Here is a 17,432-nt window from a genome sequence, read left to right as displayed (position 1 = left end):
AATGAGATACTGGACCATTTTTACTGTTTTTGGAAGGCACTGACCAAACAAGTTGTTTTAATGACAGGGGCATCAGATCAGAAACACCAATTCATATTGGTGTCTTTGGAAGGAAATGCTTTTTTTGTAGGACCTTTTTTTTCTTTTTTTTCTTTTTTTTTTTGCCACACTGCTGGTAAGAATCTCGGCTAACTGTTTAGCATCCATACAGAAGTCTTGTTTTCTGGTATCTAATGAGCATCATATCACTGCTAGAAACATCTAGTATCATTGTGTTGAGTTCCACTTCCCACACATTATGCACATACAGTATAGTATAATGAACACTAACAATGAGTTATAGTCCCTCCGCCTAATAGATTCCTTAGGCTAGGGTTTATGTGATGTGTAGAGTGTGTATGTGTGACTGAAAGCCTTGAGGAGAAAATACACTAAAGGATGCTGAATGGGGAAATCACACACTCACACAGATTCATATGCATAGAAAAACATGTGAATGTGAATTTAAATGTATGCAGCCCAAAGGAATCTGTGCCAGTGTGTGATTAGATACGCATCTTTTCAAGCAATCTGGAGCAAGCAGCAGGATCCTGGCAAATAATATTAGTTCTGCATAATTTTCATTTTGTTTAAGCTCCTCCATCTTATTTTTATATTCTGTTTCCATTCATAAGAGCTGGATGCTGTTGTGTCCTTGTGAATATGTTTGTGTGTGTTTGCATGGCTGTGTCTGCATTTGAGTGTCTCCACCTAACCTGGGATCTAAGCATACCTCAGTGGAATGTGTAGTGTAGTGTAGTGACACGAGAAAGTGACTAATTTCAGCACGTCATGACTCGTGATTTCACACAAGAAAAAAAACAAAAATGTTTTTTACCAAAAATAGCCTCATCAAAGTGCTGTCACTCAGTATCTTTCATCCAAGTGCTTTTTATCTAATCAAAAACATTTTCCTTTCCCTGGGGTGTGACAAGAACACAAAAACATGAGCTTTTATCTGGCTGCCACATTTATAGTCATATTTTTGAATTTTAAATAAACCTAGTAAAAAATTCAAACCATGACCTGTCCATGGATTGGAAGAATTTGCTATTCTTGAGAGGAAAGAAAGTGGCAATATAGTACATCCAAGTGGGCTCTTATAAATGTTTAATATGAGCACTTTCTACTGGTCCATTAAACATATGGGCTACAGTATGAGTCACTGGGTCATGACCGCTTTGCACCAGAACCAACCTGCTTCAAAAGGACAGCAGTGTCAGCGACAGTAAGCATCTACTATAACTATATAGAGCATTGCCTAAATATGAGAACAGGCTTAAATTAGAATAAACCAGAGCCTCTCTGCATGCTGGCAGGAACAAGGGATTCCCAATAAATCCAATTCAGTTCAATTCAATTTTATTCATATAACACCAAATCATAACATATAGGCTACATTATCTTAAGGCACTTTACAAAGTACAAAGTAAGTAATTCAGTGTAAAATCCCCTTGGAGGTTCCCTTTGTCACTCACTGGTGACTTAATAATGATCTAACCTTAAGGGTATCAGTGCTACACTACTGTAATAGCAATATAGAGTTTGGCTTTGACAATACTCTTACAAAAGTTATAAAGGCACTGATAAAGTGCCTGGGAGCTCAAAATGTATATATACTTTACAGACATTGTGTACATGAACAGAACATTTGATTATTTCTATGTCTGTTTAGACATAAGCTTAAAAAAAACTGGTATTCATCTCTTGCATTTTAGTGAAGAAATGGAGTTGTTGTTGTTGTTGCTGTTGTTGTTGTTGTTGTTGTTGTTGTTGCTGTTGTGCTTGGTCCGGAATGGTTGTAAATGGAACCGGAAACCAAGGCACTTTATTTGAATTATTGATAATCAATAAAAATTTTAATAGCCCACAAAAAAGAGGGGCACAAAAAAGAAACTGCAACCTACATAAACCTTGGATAGTTACCGTGGAAATAACTCATTTGCGTTCTGAAAGTCTGCCCTTGAGGACTGACTGGGAGAGCAAATTATTCTCGGTTTATGCATTATTAGAAATTCACATGTAATTAGCATACCCCCTCACCATCCCGCGGTAACCCTGGCAGGCGCGAGCGCAGTCACGCACTCGCACCCACGTGCACGCGCGCTCGTGTGTCCAGTCACTCCTGTGCCAAGCTCTACAGTCGCGTTGTCCCACACATCACGAGCAAACGGTTTTCAGCACGGGACAGATCCTACACCCTCTTACTGCAATATGGCGACAGAGGTAAGAAATCCGGCTCTTTCGCTGCCTTTTCTTTTAGTATTTTTATGAACAAAACCCGAAAAAACGACTCTGTTCCTACCATTTGTTTTTTGTTTTTTTTTTTCCAAGAAGTGCAGGATGAGAAATGCGGTCTTATGGACTGGATGTCTTTGCTTGTTGTGCTTCCGATTTCTGTGGCTTATCGTGGTTCGGGTGAATGTCGCCTTGATACAGTCAAATCAGCCGACAGGACCAGACTTATTATTATGAATTTGAGAGTCATGTAACGCTCACGCGAGAAAACATCTTTCATCCTGGGGCTTCAATTTCACTTATTCCATCACTATTCATCCCTATGGGCTCTGTGATTGTGGACAGATATCTTCACTGGGAGAACTGCAGTTTTTTCCCTCTGTTTTGTTTTACCATGAATACATAGTTTTTTCATGTAATGTCAGATATAAGAAGCAGAAACCAATGTCACTAGAGACTATACTGTAGAGCCTATCCAGTATCCAAGAGACTAGTGAGTGATGATGATGATGATGATGATGATGGTGGTGATGGAGCAGTCAGGACCATGGACAGGGACAGTCTCTCTCTGTCTTTCCTTCTGACACACTTTTAAATTAGCTTGACAAGGCTTTGTCCTTGCATTTTGTGAGCCACATATTGAATCAGCTTTGCACACCCAGCTCCCTGGTGTCACACTCCCTTCATCCCTGTAATAAATGTAGTTAACATGATTGGCAACTCGAACCAGCACTAAATGGAAGATGTGGAGAGCCCATGACAGAAATTGTATTATTCTATTAGTGTCCACATTGTACAACTAGTTTTTCTCCAAACAGCATCAACAGCACTTGCAGTTGTATTTTTAGCCCCAGTGATGCCTGGTGGCTCTCAGGCCAGCAGCTTCCTCTCACCCCCTTTGTGTCCTTGGTGATGTCACCACAACGTTGAAGACAAAGCTGCCTTAGTTATCATAACAATGATCTCACTAGAGGAGACAACTCTTACTTTGGTGCAACTCTGGGACACTCATGCATGCAATATGTGCCTGCATATAAGTTTATATGTGTGTGTTCATAGGTGTCTGGGCACTAGTTGTACCTGAAAGCGTTCAATTTACGAGTGAGTGACGCTGTGATACGTGTGTAATGATGCTGCAGGTAAAGGTGCAGTGGACATTGCTGAGCAGGATTCATGATGATGTTTTGCAAGACATTGGTAGAGTGGCCTTGATTCCCTCTGTTGGTCTGCAAGTATCCCTGTCCAAGCCCCATTAATTACATGTGCACGCATACACATGCATGCACAGAAAACACAACATGCACGTGCACGCAAACACATACATCGTGTGAAACTGGGACAGACTTCGTGTCCAAGGCCCATCAATTATCCATGGCATATTTAATGTGAACAGGCTGCTGCAGTTTGTAACCATCAGTGATTGGAGTCTGAGATGAGAAGCATACTTTATTTTCTATCCATGCTTTTACCCATCTCTCTCTCACTCACTCACTCACTCTCTCTCTCTCTCTCTCTCTCTCTCTTTCTCTCTCTCTCTCTCATTCATTTGATATTAGAGCTCATTCTATGACATTTACTGTATTCCAAGTTAGCAAATGACCACATCAAGTGACTGAGGAACAGTCAGCTCATGGTGCAGACTGTTTGTGCTGCATGGACGGTCTCTGGATCCATTAAGTCCACTTCTGCCAGATCCTCTTCTCTCGAGTCTCACCCTGTTGAGGAATAATGTGTCGAAGCACAGTAATCATCTCAGAGGCTGGCAGTCACTCAGCTCTCTACTGAAACAATGTTCCACCTTCTCCCAAAAAAGATTTCCTCTTCCAGCTTTGGTCCCACAGTCACTGATCTTCCACCTAGATGTCATGGAAATTAGACTGTTTTGTCAACACTGTCTAAACGTCAATGATTTATAGACCTCTGGCTAGCCCAACTTGGCAGTAAACATGAAAAATTTTGCTCCCAGTGGCAAGAAACCAGTTATATTCAGAAGGGATGAAAAGAGAGAGCTGACAGTAAGAAAAATGTTGAAAGAGCTACGAGACGAGAATGAAACGTTGAAGTCTGAGTGCATTTACTGTGCTAGCTGTAATTGTGTGTGTGTGTGTGTGTACGCCCTTTGCAATGCGTGCCCACTGGCAGCACTCACCCATGCTGTCGCTGTGTGTTCCTTGAGTCAGAGTGACTAAACGAGGAAACATGTCATGGCAATGAGAATCACACAGACCCACAGATCCAAGCTGGAGGAAATAGATAGGCCGAGGGTATCAGAGTAGGGATAAAAGGGAACGACAAAGAAAATACTTTTTATTTTTTAAATGGTCATTCTTTTCATTGTAGCAACATCCTTGGTCATGAGAGGTCATTGATGCATTATGTGTATTCTTTTACTTTTGGTTTAAAATGCTGTAGAGTAGTTTGGTTCCTTGCGTTTTATTTGTCTACCCAGACAGTGGCTATTTCCGGTCATGAAATGTGAAATGCATAATTTTATTATGCTCCAGTGGAATTTCCCTAGGAAAATCCTTCATGATAAAACTTTTGAACGGACTGCGTAGGTTGAACCCATACTATGCCATATTAATTGGTAGCAAAAGATCTATGTGGTTTTACAGTTTAAGAAATCTACAGTTAGAATTAGATTTATGTGTTTAATGTCCTGGCTGTGTGGTGCATTTGTTTTTATCATTCATTTGCTTGGTGCAGTCTTTTTTTATGAGCCTCTTAGCTGGTGATAAGTCTTCCTTATGTAACTTATTTTCAGTTTGTTTATTTAGTTTCTGCGTTTAGTCAATATGCAAACAAATCTAAGCTTAACTAAAAGTAATAGATGTGTGGGTGGAAGGAGAAGTCAGACAGTGCAGCGCGACGCGGAGACTCTTAATAGAGTCCTGTGTGATCAGCGTGACACTTTAACATTGCTGTCTGCTTGTGTACTATATTTAGACAAAGGAATAGACTGTATTTGAACCCTGATCTCCCACGCAGGAAAGTAAACATCAGCACTCTGCCAACAGCAAACATTTGTCTTCAAGGCTTAAATGGACACAGACAAGGCCACTCAGCCAGTAACACCAACACCACGTGACTTAAGAAATATTTTATGAAGTCATCTACTATCAAAGCAGGGCTTTAGAGGACTCGGAGGACTTGGCCAGTTCTAAGTAACTTGTGAGGGGGCTACAAGCTTCCAGGGTGAGGTTGGAGAAAGGGGTTGCCGCTGCTAAGAAGTAATCAACTGATGTAGGAATGTAAAACAAGACAGTTCTCTCCTCCCCCTGGCAATTCATAAGCAAGAAACAATGCCCTAGCATTATTAAACTAGTCCTGGTCAATATGTAAATGTAATGTGTCTGCCGATCAGAATATGGCATGATGATACAGCATACACCATTTTTTATCAAGTTTAGGGAAAATAATACACTCATGCAAACACAAACCAAAACAGTGGAGACTAAATGAAAAGGTTTTTGGCACTCTGGGAAAGCAGGAACCCTTTGAGGAGCAAAGGCTAAAACAGCTCGGCAAAGGTTCTTTTCATATTTTCCCATTTACATTGTAACACATGACACATTGATAGCAAAATCTGACGTGCCTCAAATTGATATCGTACAGACCTGACACAGGTTACGCAACCCTTGTTGGCACGAAATCTCCTTAACACAGAAAGGTTAAAAAGGGGGAAACTTGTTAAATTTTTCAAATAATGGAGCCGGGTGTTACAATACAGCACCTTAGAGTCAGATAAAAGTTTTGACCTTTAACCATGACATCCACATTAGGCCCAAACAGATTTACAGTCTAAATGGACTGTTCACTGTTGACCTCAGACTGAGAGAGTGTGTGCTGGCCTTTTCCACACTGCCTCCTTTGCTCAGCTGCAAGGTACATGTAGAGATGTAAGGCAGAGATCAGTAGTTCAACAGCAAGGCACAATACACCACAACGTCCCACTGGCCTGAATCAGTCCTGTCTCCTCGAAATTACATTCATATACCACTAAACTGGAAATGTAATGGATTATGTTCAGAGATGTTTTTTTCTTTTTAGTTGTCGTTTTTTGTTTTCCTGAACGAATGAAGTGCTGCATTTATTAACAGCAGTCGAGTCACCAGGAGGTGGTTGGGATGGATGGTGGATGTAAAAAGTGCATGACAATCACACCAGAGACCAGGTTCACATCAATAGCACTGTCTGTGGTAACTGCGAAAAGTTGTTGTGAACTTGTTCTGTATTAAACAAGACCACAATCTTTCCATAACCTAAACCAAGTTCCCTGGGTGTCCAACCGTAACAATAAAACACTTTAATAATGCTGTAGTCACTACAAGTGGATATTTTACAGCAGGATCTGATATTTAGGCAGAAAACTAACATATCAACATATTTGCAACTTGCCAAGCACATAAATTAACAGCATATCCTCGTGAATGAGATGATGCAATTAAATTGGAGTTTTATGGGTTACCTGAATGCAGTGCATGTGACAGTGGAAGATAAGCTGATGAGTTTCACTCAGATGGAACCTCTGTCAACTAAAACAGCTCTGATTTTCTCTACATGTACTTCGGTCTTGGGCAGGGTTTTGTTATTCATGCTAATATTTGTTTGAAATAAACAAGTTTAACCTACTCAAGTAAAACTTATATACCATGTACAGTACACACACACACACACACACACACACACACACACACACGCACACACACGCACACACACTCTCACAATTGCACACAAAAAATCTGCATAATCCTGTTGGCCAACTGATTGTAACTTGAATAAATGATGCTCAATCGTGTGCTGATAATTGCTTCTATTAATAGAGTGACTTGTTGTTCATCACGATGGCCCGAAGATAGCGCAGGGAGGGGGAGGATGGTGTTAGAGAGACAGAGAAGGCGAAAAGGAGGATATTAAAAGCTCTGGCAGACAGAAAGATCTAGTGGCTGTGAGATGATTTTGGCTGTTAGCAGACATAAATAGCAGCTTGGATGTTATTCTTGGTTGTGAATGATATACCCTATATAGAGATGAAAGGCTGGCACTGTGCTATGTCTGCTTACATGGAAATGAATCCCTTGGGTTCATACATGCAGGTAACCTCATAAACAGAGACTCAGGCTGCTTTCAGTAATGACAACACTGCACCAGCAAGCCAAACTTTGACTATGAAATCCAGAGAATAAAATTTGGATGTCAACAAAAAAGGCAACAACTGAACAAATGCTGAACATATTTTGTGCCTCATTCTTGGTCTCTCACTCTCTTTTCTCACCCGGTTTATGTTCACCCCCCCTCCCTCCATGCTCCTACTCTATCTCTAATTACCATCCTCTTGAGGGGAGTAATTTAGATCAGCAGGGGACAAGTTTACACTGGCCCACTTGCTCGCTGCTCTATGCTTCTCTGGGGAATGCCTGTTTGGGTGTAAAACACACCACTCAGCACCGAAGTGCTGTAAAGGGGAGTCTTTCCAATGGTTGGTTATTACTGCAATTGGGCCTAATGATATAGGAGAAATGCATGGGAGTGCTAACTCCTGTCTGTACTGCTGTTGACATAGTAACATAGTACCATTTTCTCACTGTGAAGCCATGTTGCACCTGTAGGCAGAAAAACAACTGAAAACTTGCAGGAAATATTACATTACTTTATATAACTATTGTACAGACCGTGTTATTGAGAGCTACTGTAGACAAGTGGATCTTTATATACCGTGCAGTAAATCACCGCCATCTTTTGCCAAAGTGAACATAGCAGTCAGGGGAATGCTGGTCAGACTGGAACCACAGTGTATCACCGGTTCTACAAAACACATTTTAAAAAGCAAAGACAGACCTGCTTCTCTTGTAACCACATGAATGTAAAATGTATTTTGGGTAACAAACTTAACACGTGTGTTTTTCTCCTGTTGTTAGTTCCATAACCTGCAGGAGCTGAGGCACAGTGCATCACTGGTAACAAAGGTGTTTATACAGAGAGACTACAGCGAAGGAACCGTGTGCCGCTTCCTGACCAAGTTCCCTTCAGAGCTTGACAACAGGGTGAGCACAAATAGAAACACACTCACATACAGTACTGTACACACATCCAGGCAAATATGTTGTAATAATTGTAATATGTTGGCAAAACCCCAACTCTCCTGAAACAACACCCACACTCTCCAATATGAAGAGAGTGATGGCTCAATAAAGCTTAATCAGGTCACTACAACGGTGCATCCTGGATGAAAGAACACTCGATGAATGATGGACATTATCTTGTGCCTTGACTCAAATGTGCCATGCAGGGGTGCTATTGTAGATTTATTTAGCATTTAGCATCTGAAGCAGATAGTCAACACACAGAGAGCAAGAGAGAAACAGAGAAAAACAGTAGGAGTCTTTTTTTCCTTTTTTTTTTAAAAAAAATCTGTGTCAAATCAGATGTTCAAATCACCACTCATTGCTGTCACACTTCTGACAAATTTGTCATTTTAGCCTCAAGTGTGCCATTCTGCAAGTGAAGTGTGTTTCTAAATAGTTTGACAAAGTAAGGGTATTTTCGGTTGAGCAGAATGCAGCTGCTTTGTTTTTGGCAGGCTGTTTTATAGCTGAACAGCTTGCTCCAACAGTCACGCCAGAACACATTTCACTTTCGCAGTCCTTATGCTGTGTGTGTGTATGTGTGTGTGTGTCTGTGTGTGCCTTCATATCTCTACCTGGATGCCTGTTTGTGTCTGTAAGTAGATTGAGCGGACCTTGCTTGAGGAGACGGTGAAGACCCTGAACTCTTATTATACGGAGGCCGAAAAAATTGGAGGTCAGTCGTACCTGGAAGGATGTCTGGCTTGTGCAACTGCTTACATCATCTTCCTCTGCATGGAGACGCGCTATGAGAAGGTAAAAAAAAACCTCTAGTACTCAAAATGGCTAGAAAGAGCTTTAACATATACAGAGAGGTTCTATCTGTGCAAAGATGGCTGCACATTGAGGAAAGAACAGAGTCATGGTTAATGTTATGAGTAACTCTTGTGCTTCTGTGACTATTAGAAGCCAAAATGTCTGCTGTGGAAAAGAGGTGGTGTCAACCTTTTCATCTTCTCTCTGAGAAAGTAAACAGGCGTATTTCCCAATCTGCTGAATTATTCCTTTAAGCCTCCACAGCTTTTATAACTTTAACATTTCCTTACTTTTTCTTTTGCTTGTCTTGGTGATGTTGCTCTGCATCTTGTTCTTTCTGCAGCTAAAGTAGACTTCTTATAGAAGACTTGATCATTATTCCAGAAGCCAGAGTCTCATAACGCAGTGTTTCAGGACACCTTTGATCCATTGTGGATTGCAGAGCAAATCTAATGACACATTAAGGGAAAGAAAAAGAGTTTGTTCCTGTAAACATAAGAAATAATAGATATTCATTCATCCTTTCTCTAACCTGCATATCCTGTTGCAGAAGGCCATACAGTCTATCCTAGCTTTCACTGGGTGAGATGCAGAGTACACCCGAGACAGGTCACCTGCCCGTCTCACAGCTAACACATATAGACAAACAATGATTGACACACACAGGCAATTCACCAGTCCTACCCTATTGAATTGTCCTGCAAATATCCTTCATGCCTTTGGAAAGCGGAGCACCCAGAAAAAACAAAAACAAACGCAGGCCCTGGGAGAACATGTGAACTCCACACAGAAAGGCCCCCAGCGGGCAGCAGCTTTCAAACCCATATCTGGAGCCTCTTCAGGTGCTTTATATTTCTCTTCAGGAACATCTCTCTCTCAGACATTATTCATTAACAGCTGGTTATTATAAACTCCGCTGCCCAACTGCAAGACTTATTTTCTTCCATATTTGTCCATTTTTATGCAAGCCAGCTCTCTCTCGCACACAAAAGCATTTAATTGTGCGTTCTAATGCACTTTGCATCGCTGAGGACGGAACACAGTTATTTACAAAAACAGGAGATACGATCTGTTTCTCTCTTGCACAATGTTCCCCTCAGCTGTCCGTCCACTACATTTTAATACCCGCTCTAAAGCCCGCACCTGTGTGCCGGTGGGCAAGGGATGGCACGCCAGCTGTAACATGACATTCACCTTCAACACAACCAAGATGTCCATCTTGAGAAAGGGCAGGTGATTAAACCTCACACAACCACATACAAAACACAGCCACACACACACAGACACATGTACAGTGAGTTTGATTAATACTCTTGTGATTATGTGATGAAACTGGAGTGGCGTGAAGTCCCAACATGCCTCTCTGTTCTGATCTCTGTCATCCACAGCATTCATCTCCCTAGTCTTGTTGCATTTTGTAAACATTTCTTTATCAAAGCAGCACAGAGGTACTGGGAGCTTGACCGAGAAGTACCAAAGGACTTATTGCTGAGTTGAAGCCATGCAGAGATGGCCTGGTCTGAGGCTCCTTTCATCTCCCTGTCAGCTGGGTGCTGCTCCATTGAGATGCTGTGATGCTATCAACCCCGCAGTAGAGTTGTTTATTTACTTGTTTAACTTAATCATCTTAGCTGAATGACGTTATGACTGACGATGATCAAATATACCCACCCAAGTTGATTCTGCGTGTGCGCATACTCGTGTGTGTGTATCTGCTGATAAAGAGGCCACACACCCGTGAGTGTGGATCATTGTGCAAATTCATTGGAGCACCAAGAGCCCTTGATGCTTACATCTCACCCTATCAAAGGACACTGATTGCTCCCAGCATGTCAGAACAGATACATGTGCTCACAAGCATTCATAAAGCTTCCCTCTCTCACAGTTTGTACCCTCCATTTCCTATTTTCTTCCTCCATTATTCACAAGAATTTGGCTGTGCATTATGGGACCCTGTTCACACATGACATTAACATTCATCTTGGTTGATCCAGTCACAAGTGGACAGCTCCAAGTACTGGTGTGAATGCACCCAGGACGCACTGAGGTCCTATCACTCCAGACCACATTCAGAGGTGCAAACTGAAACGATGTATGTGTTTATTTGTGGGGAAGTGAGATCCAGTCACAGGTGGTAACTCAAGACACACGTGAAGACTGATTCTTATGCCAGGTGTGAACTGACGCGCTTAAAGCTGTCCACTTGGGCTCTGTTCACACCTGGCATTTACATGCGTCCTAAGTGATCTGATCACATGTCACATTTGGGGACATAAACAACTTTCAGTTTAGCAGCAGAGTACACACTCATGGCCTGCATGTGAAACAGACTGTGACACCTTTAGTTCTTAGGCGATATACACACACTCGCAAAGCTTTTCCCAGAAGGGCTTTCACACACACACGCCAGTACAACAACAGAGGCGCTGCTTGGATTCTTGACTGTCATATTGTTACACTGAAGAGGATTGAGCTGCCCTGAGAGCTCGCTAGCAGTGGAATGATTGGCCTTTTCTCTGCGCCACAATAAACCTATTAGTCAGGGCTCCGCTCTGTTTGATTCTATTTGATGGCGTCTTTAACAAAAGACACAGTTTATATAGTGTTAAGAATTTGTGGATATATTGTCAATGTTCCAAGCCAAATATTGATTGCTCTCTGCTTGGGCATACTTGACATAGACTGATTTAAAGCAGGACATTGGAGCAAACCACTGCCTTTAGATGGCTTCTTCTGTGGCCTTTCACTGAGAAATTTCATCTCCTGTTTGTTCCCAGATTGTAACGTTTTCCAGACTTTTTGTTGCAAAAGTCTCTTCTTCTTCTTCCAGTGGGAGACAGAAAGAAGTATTCTTCTGTGGTTTAGTCTCCACTAGCAGGGGTCAATATATTAGCAGCTGTGCCTGCAGCTGTAACAGGCCTTTGACATCCCAGAGGAGCGCTGCTCAGTGGGTTGCTCACTCTCTATTGTTTTAATCTCTCAAGGCTGAGTGCTGCAGTGACCTTTAGTTAACTTCCAAAAGAGGATGTGAATCTGTCATGTTGAATAAATCAGTTAAGGAATACTCATAAAAGGGTGCCATCCTAATACAGCAGGAAAATTTTAATTTGTGACGACTTGGATTCACACCACTTAGCCACATTATTGTTAATAATGTGGCTAAGTGGTTTGTCTGTTTACAACTTTTTCTGATTGTCTGGATGTTTCTCACCCAACTGGACTTTGTTTTAGCAATATCTCAGCAATGGCCTTGGTAAATAGAAACTCAAGTCAGTTTTATTTATATAGCGCCAAATCACAACAGATGTTATCTCAAGGCACTTTTCAATTAGAACAGGTCTAAACTGTACTCTTTATAACATTGATTACAGAGACCCAACAATTCCCACCATGAGCAAGAACTTGGCGACAATGGCAAACTTTATTTTAAGAGGCAGAAACCTCGAGCGGAACCGGACTCAGGTTGGGTGGCCATCTGCCTCGAAACAATTGCTAAAATTGCGAAAAAATAAAACCACAGTTGTAAGTTAATCTTTAATATACAGTACAGAATACAGTATGTGATGCTTTAATTCTTTCTTTAAGTGATAGAAATGTGTGTTGTTTCAGCATGGAGACGCAGATGTGCTAAAGACTGCACCTCCTTCTTAAGAGTGCTGACAGCTTTCTCAGTGTACATGAGGCCCGGTGGAGCGCGGTTCAGCTGATTGACATGGTTAGGCAGAGTTTAGCAGAGGCATGGTGCATCAGCATTGTTGGTGTCCACAGAGGCATAGCTGAGGCTGAATAAGCTGCTCTAATGATGCCACTTTAGCTAATAGCTGTCCATTTAGCATGAATGGCGATCAGTCAGCAGTCATTTGGTTGCTATCAGCTGCAACCTGGGACTACATCACAGTGCTTAGGTTTTATTAAACAGTCTTCCTGTCTCCTGGGTAAACTGTGTGTGTAGTTGTAGTGGGTAACAGAATGTATACAAGCATGCTTGTTTGAATTTGTGTGCCAAGGCATGGTCTGAACTTGGTGCTCAGCTTCACTCCACTTCTGCTATGTGGTTTTTGCACAGTTGATGCAATACTCACTTGCAAAACTGAGAAATAAGTCCAGTGCCAATGCAATCTAAATAAACTGTCCACCTCACATTTTAGAGTGGTTCCAAATTGCCCCGACAGTTAACCAAGGCATGACATTTAGCCTGAGAGAGCCATCTTTGGAATTAGGAACTAAAGCTTCCAAATGGAAAACTTCAAAAAGAGAAAAGCTCATGCTCGTCAATTTTAGTAATTCAATTCATACAGCCTTGCTTGACATGAGTGGCTTGGAACCATGTATAAAAATAACTGCTGTACTTAGAGCATAATGGAATTACTTTGAGTTTAGATTATAATGTTCAGGAAAAATAAAGACGGGCAATGACTCGAGAGTCAGTATCATATGCTGTATGCTAACTATGCACAGAAGGACTGCACACTCATTTCTTCCATTTTTCATTTTTTCCACCCAAGACAGCACAGGAGAAGGTTAAAGTTGCTGCCACCCTGCCCGTGTTTAGCCTCTTTTAGGTTCAAGGTTATTACATGTACCATTGAGCGCACTTTGAAAAAGTAATATGCAGGTAATGGATCCCCAGTTGAAATGTCTGTTGGGATTATTTTCTGCTATTTTTCTGCTCATGTTTCAGATTCTCATGATGCCAAATTTGATTTCCAAATGTACCTCTGTCCCTGTCTAACCCCTCTCTGCTCTCCTGTTTCATTCCAGGTGCTGAGGAAGATATCAGGCTACATCCAGGAGCAGAATGAGAAGATCTACGCTCCTCGAGGTCTGCTGCTCACAGACCCCATAGAGAGAGGAATGAGGGTTGTATCCTTTAATCATCTGCTGCTGCTCTTTCTGTTTGAGTGCGTAACAAATAGATAGAGGGCGAAGGCCCGTACAGAATAGTCTGACATAAAGACGACTGATCGGAGGTGGCAGTTATTTAGAGGTTCCAGAAACCAGACTTCATGAGTGGAAGTCACCTGTTCACTGAATTACTGAAACATCTGGGTTGGATAAATTAATAACAAATACCTTCTCCTCCTCATAAATTACCATCAAGATGCCCTTGAACAAGGCACTTAAACTCCAGCTGCTGCAGAGAAGCTGTTCAATGGCCAACTATCATTCCTGGGAGTAAATTTGAAGCAGGTCAGGGGCTGAAAAAAAGCATGCAGGCTCCATCAAATGTCCTGAGAGGAAAAGGTGAAAAAGATAGTATGATGTGGTGAATCAGCAGGCGTGTATGCACATGCAATGCTGAGTTATGTTTGTTTAAGCCATCCAGTTCCGTTTTATCATTTCAAAATTAGATGTTACATTACAGTGTCTAACTCGCCCGTCTGACTCTTCAGGTGGCTCATCGTATGTTCATGTAGTTGAGTCGCTACGTTTTCAGAAGCGGCCACAAGCGTGTCGCTCTTTGTCAGTCGGAGAGATCCCAGCACAGTTCCTCGTGCAGTTAAGAGGCAGAAGGAGAGAGAGAGAATGTGTCCAGTGGACCATCACAAAGGCCTGGCCCAGACCGGCTCAAAGAACAGGCTCCAAGTCACAGGGCCAACCTATTACCAACACTTATTAGTCAATACACTCCTATACAATATGGTCTCTGTTTGTAAAAGCCAGTTAAAAACCTCATTCTCCCAAAGAGCAGCATAACATGTGTCTCACTTGTCATTTTTTTTTTGTTGTTTCCATGAGGAACTTCATAATGTTTTTATTACTTAGGACTGATTTGAATGAATGAATTTGTGTTTTGAAACTCGTCTTGTTGCCCATCATATTGCAGTTAGGGTTGCTGGTCCATCTTGGGTGCAGCTAAAGTCTAGTGCAGATAAATGCCATGATTTCTCCCAGACACGTTTTTGAGATTTGAGTCAAAAATCCGTTGAAAAGGTGAATCTGCACATCTGGTTTGCTCAGCATTGAGAAATACCTTGACCTTGTCATGAGCTTTTCCAACATGTTTGGTTTTATCGTAGCCAAAAACACGATGCAGTTGTGTTTGGAGACGAGCCTGAGACGGGAGATTAGCGGTATCTGATGAGAAAGCAGAAGGAAACCATAGGCAAGGAAGAAAGCAGCAGACACACAGGCACACACAGATTTTCGTGTGTTCTTGAATATTGTAATCATTCACGACCGTCACTGATCTCTCCAAGTAGTAAAATCTCATTAGTACACCTCATGTGAGATCAGTTGTTTAGGTTGTGCACCCCCACATCAACATGCTAACACTCAACAGCCCCACATAAACTTCTAGGTTTTGAAATTCCTTGTAGCTTGTTCCAGCTCCATGCATTTGAGCCGAGAATGGATATGACTGTGGAAAGTGGAACTGTAACCCCCATAGGGATCCTTCAGTACTTCAATCCTGTATTTTAATCCTCTCTCTCTCTCTGCCATGATGATCCTTGACATTCTTTGTGTCCTCAGCTAGAGATCAGTGTCTTTGAAGACCGGGGCTCGGGCAGCTCCAGTCCCAGCAGCAGCATGTCGTCAGCAGGCAGCAGCGCCCGGTGACTGGAGGGGCAGCGCCAGGCTTACGGGTACCACCACAGGGGCAGCGGCACGCTTACCAACATCCGCATGCTGAAACATGAGAGCACCAGGTTCTGAGACAAGTGGAGAGAAAAAGCCGAGGAGGTGATCCGCAGCGTTCACACTCTCCCTGCAGGAGCCTACGACGTACCACCTGGAGAACAGGAGCTGGCTTACACAAACACACTGGATATGCAACAGAATCAACACAAGTGCAACAGAACCCACACATAGGCAGCAGACACACGTACAAGCCAACATCCAGAGTGTCTGCGAGGGAATAGCCTTCACTCTCCCACAGCTATCCAAACCAAAATAATCATCATTTCTTTTGTTCAGATTTTTCCATTCACCTTTTCTCTCATTCCCTCACGTCTGTTTCCATGAGTCACACCATTTCTGTGGTATGGCTGATTCAGCAGGCTTAACATTGATTAGACTGGATGTCAATGCTTGATTGTTTTCAGGGGGGTCACTGTCACTGTGTCTATGTGCCGATGGATTGGCGGTGTAGTCTTAGGTCTGTGCAGCAGCTCTGAAATCTGGAAGGAGGAAAACTACCCAGCCTCCTGGGAGACCCAATGTTCTCCAGTCTCACTGAATGATTGCAGTCATGTCAGGTGGTTGGGGTCAAGCCACTTTGAATGCTGGCAAATTGGGCCTGCTGTGGGACCACTTGGTTTGATGCTCCTTCATTTGGCTCCAGTACCAAACAGCTAACAGAGAGCACCTTGGATTATTTATCCTTCTTATTCACAGCAGTGGATACTGGTGATCCACATCACAGCTGTAGGTCACACTCCTTCACACACACACACACACACACACACACACACACCTACAAACACACACACACACACACACACACACACACACACACACTCTCCTACACACATGCACATGCATACAAATGCACACAACCATGCCCAAGTATTCATACAGACACATACTAGCGAGAGGACATGCACATACATGCATATATATACACATATACACACCTGTGGTCAGTGGCCATTTGTTTCTGAACACATACACACATACGCACCGAACACACACACACACACACACAGATTCTGGCAGGAGCGGAGGCAACCTAGCCAGACAATATTCTCTGTGGTCTCAGCTCATTGGGAACGCAAGCAAACCCAGGCCCTGTAAGACCGTGCTAGTTTCTCTGGGAGTGTGTATATGTATCTGTGTGTGTGTGTGTGTGTGTGTGTGTGTGTGTGTGTGTGGGTGTGGGTGTGTGGTGTGTGTGTGTGGTGTGTGGTGTGGGTGTGGGTGTGGGTGTGGGTGTGGGTGTGGGTGTGGGTGTGTGTGTGTGTGTGTGTGTGTGTGTCTATGCCATGAGTCCCATCCTTAGTGTGAGACCAAAGAGCAAGGATCAGTGCATTAAATGAGAACCCAACACACTGACACATTTGGTTTTGAGAAAACTGAAACTGTGGGTTGTTATCTCAACAGCTGTATAGGTGTTTGTTACAGGTGTGTGTTTGCATGTGAGTACATGTATAGGTGTGTGTAGGAGAGTCACCCCACACAGTGTTTGATACCTGAACTTTTATTAGTCTGTCTATATGACTGTCATGTACAGTAGATGCTTTCTTTTTTTTTAATTATGCAAAAGGAAAAATCAAAACATCAATGACAGCAACGTTAAGAAATTAATGAGAGATTTAAAATTAGTCTATCATC

The 17,432-nt window shown here is 42.3% G+C and overlaps 1 protein-coding gene across 1 annotated transcript; it reads left to right on the top strand.

Annotated features, from left to right (window-relative positions):
- The first annotated feature begins 2,061 nt into the window (after positions 1-2,061).
- Positions 2,062-16,978, top strand: golga7bb (golgin A7 family, member Bb). The gene is made up of 5 exons (XM_056394868.1): positions 2,062-2,265; positions 8,196-8,321; positions 9,006-9,158; positions 13,920-14,021; positions 15,633-16,978. The coding sequence occupies exons 1-5, from the start codon at positions 2,254-2,256 to the stop codon at positions 15,717-15,719; spliced, it is 480 nt and encodes a 159-aa protein (XP_056250843.1). The 5' UTR covers positions 2,062-2,253; the 3' UTR covers positions 15,720-16,978.
- Positions 16,979-17,432: the final 454 nt, after the last annotated feature.

The sequence above is a fragment of the Seriola aureovittata genome, chromosome 14 (assembly GCF_021018895.1).
Source record: "Seriola aureovittata isolate HTS-2021-v1 ecotype China chromosome 14, ASM2101889v1, whole genome shotgun sequence".
In the NCBI taxonomy this organism is placed as follows: Eukaryota; Metazoa; Chordata; class Actinopteri; order Carangiformes; family Carangidae; genus Seriola; species Seriola aureovittata.
The sequence above is the reverse complement of the archived record's forward strand: the minus strand, read 5'-3'. Positions and strand labels throughout refer to the sequence as shown.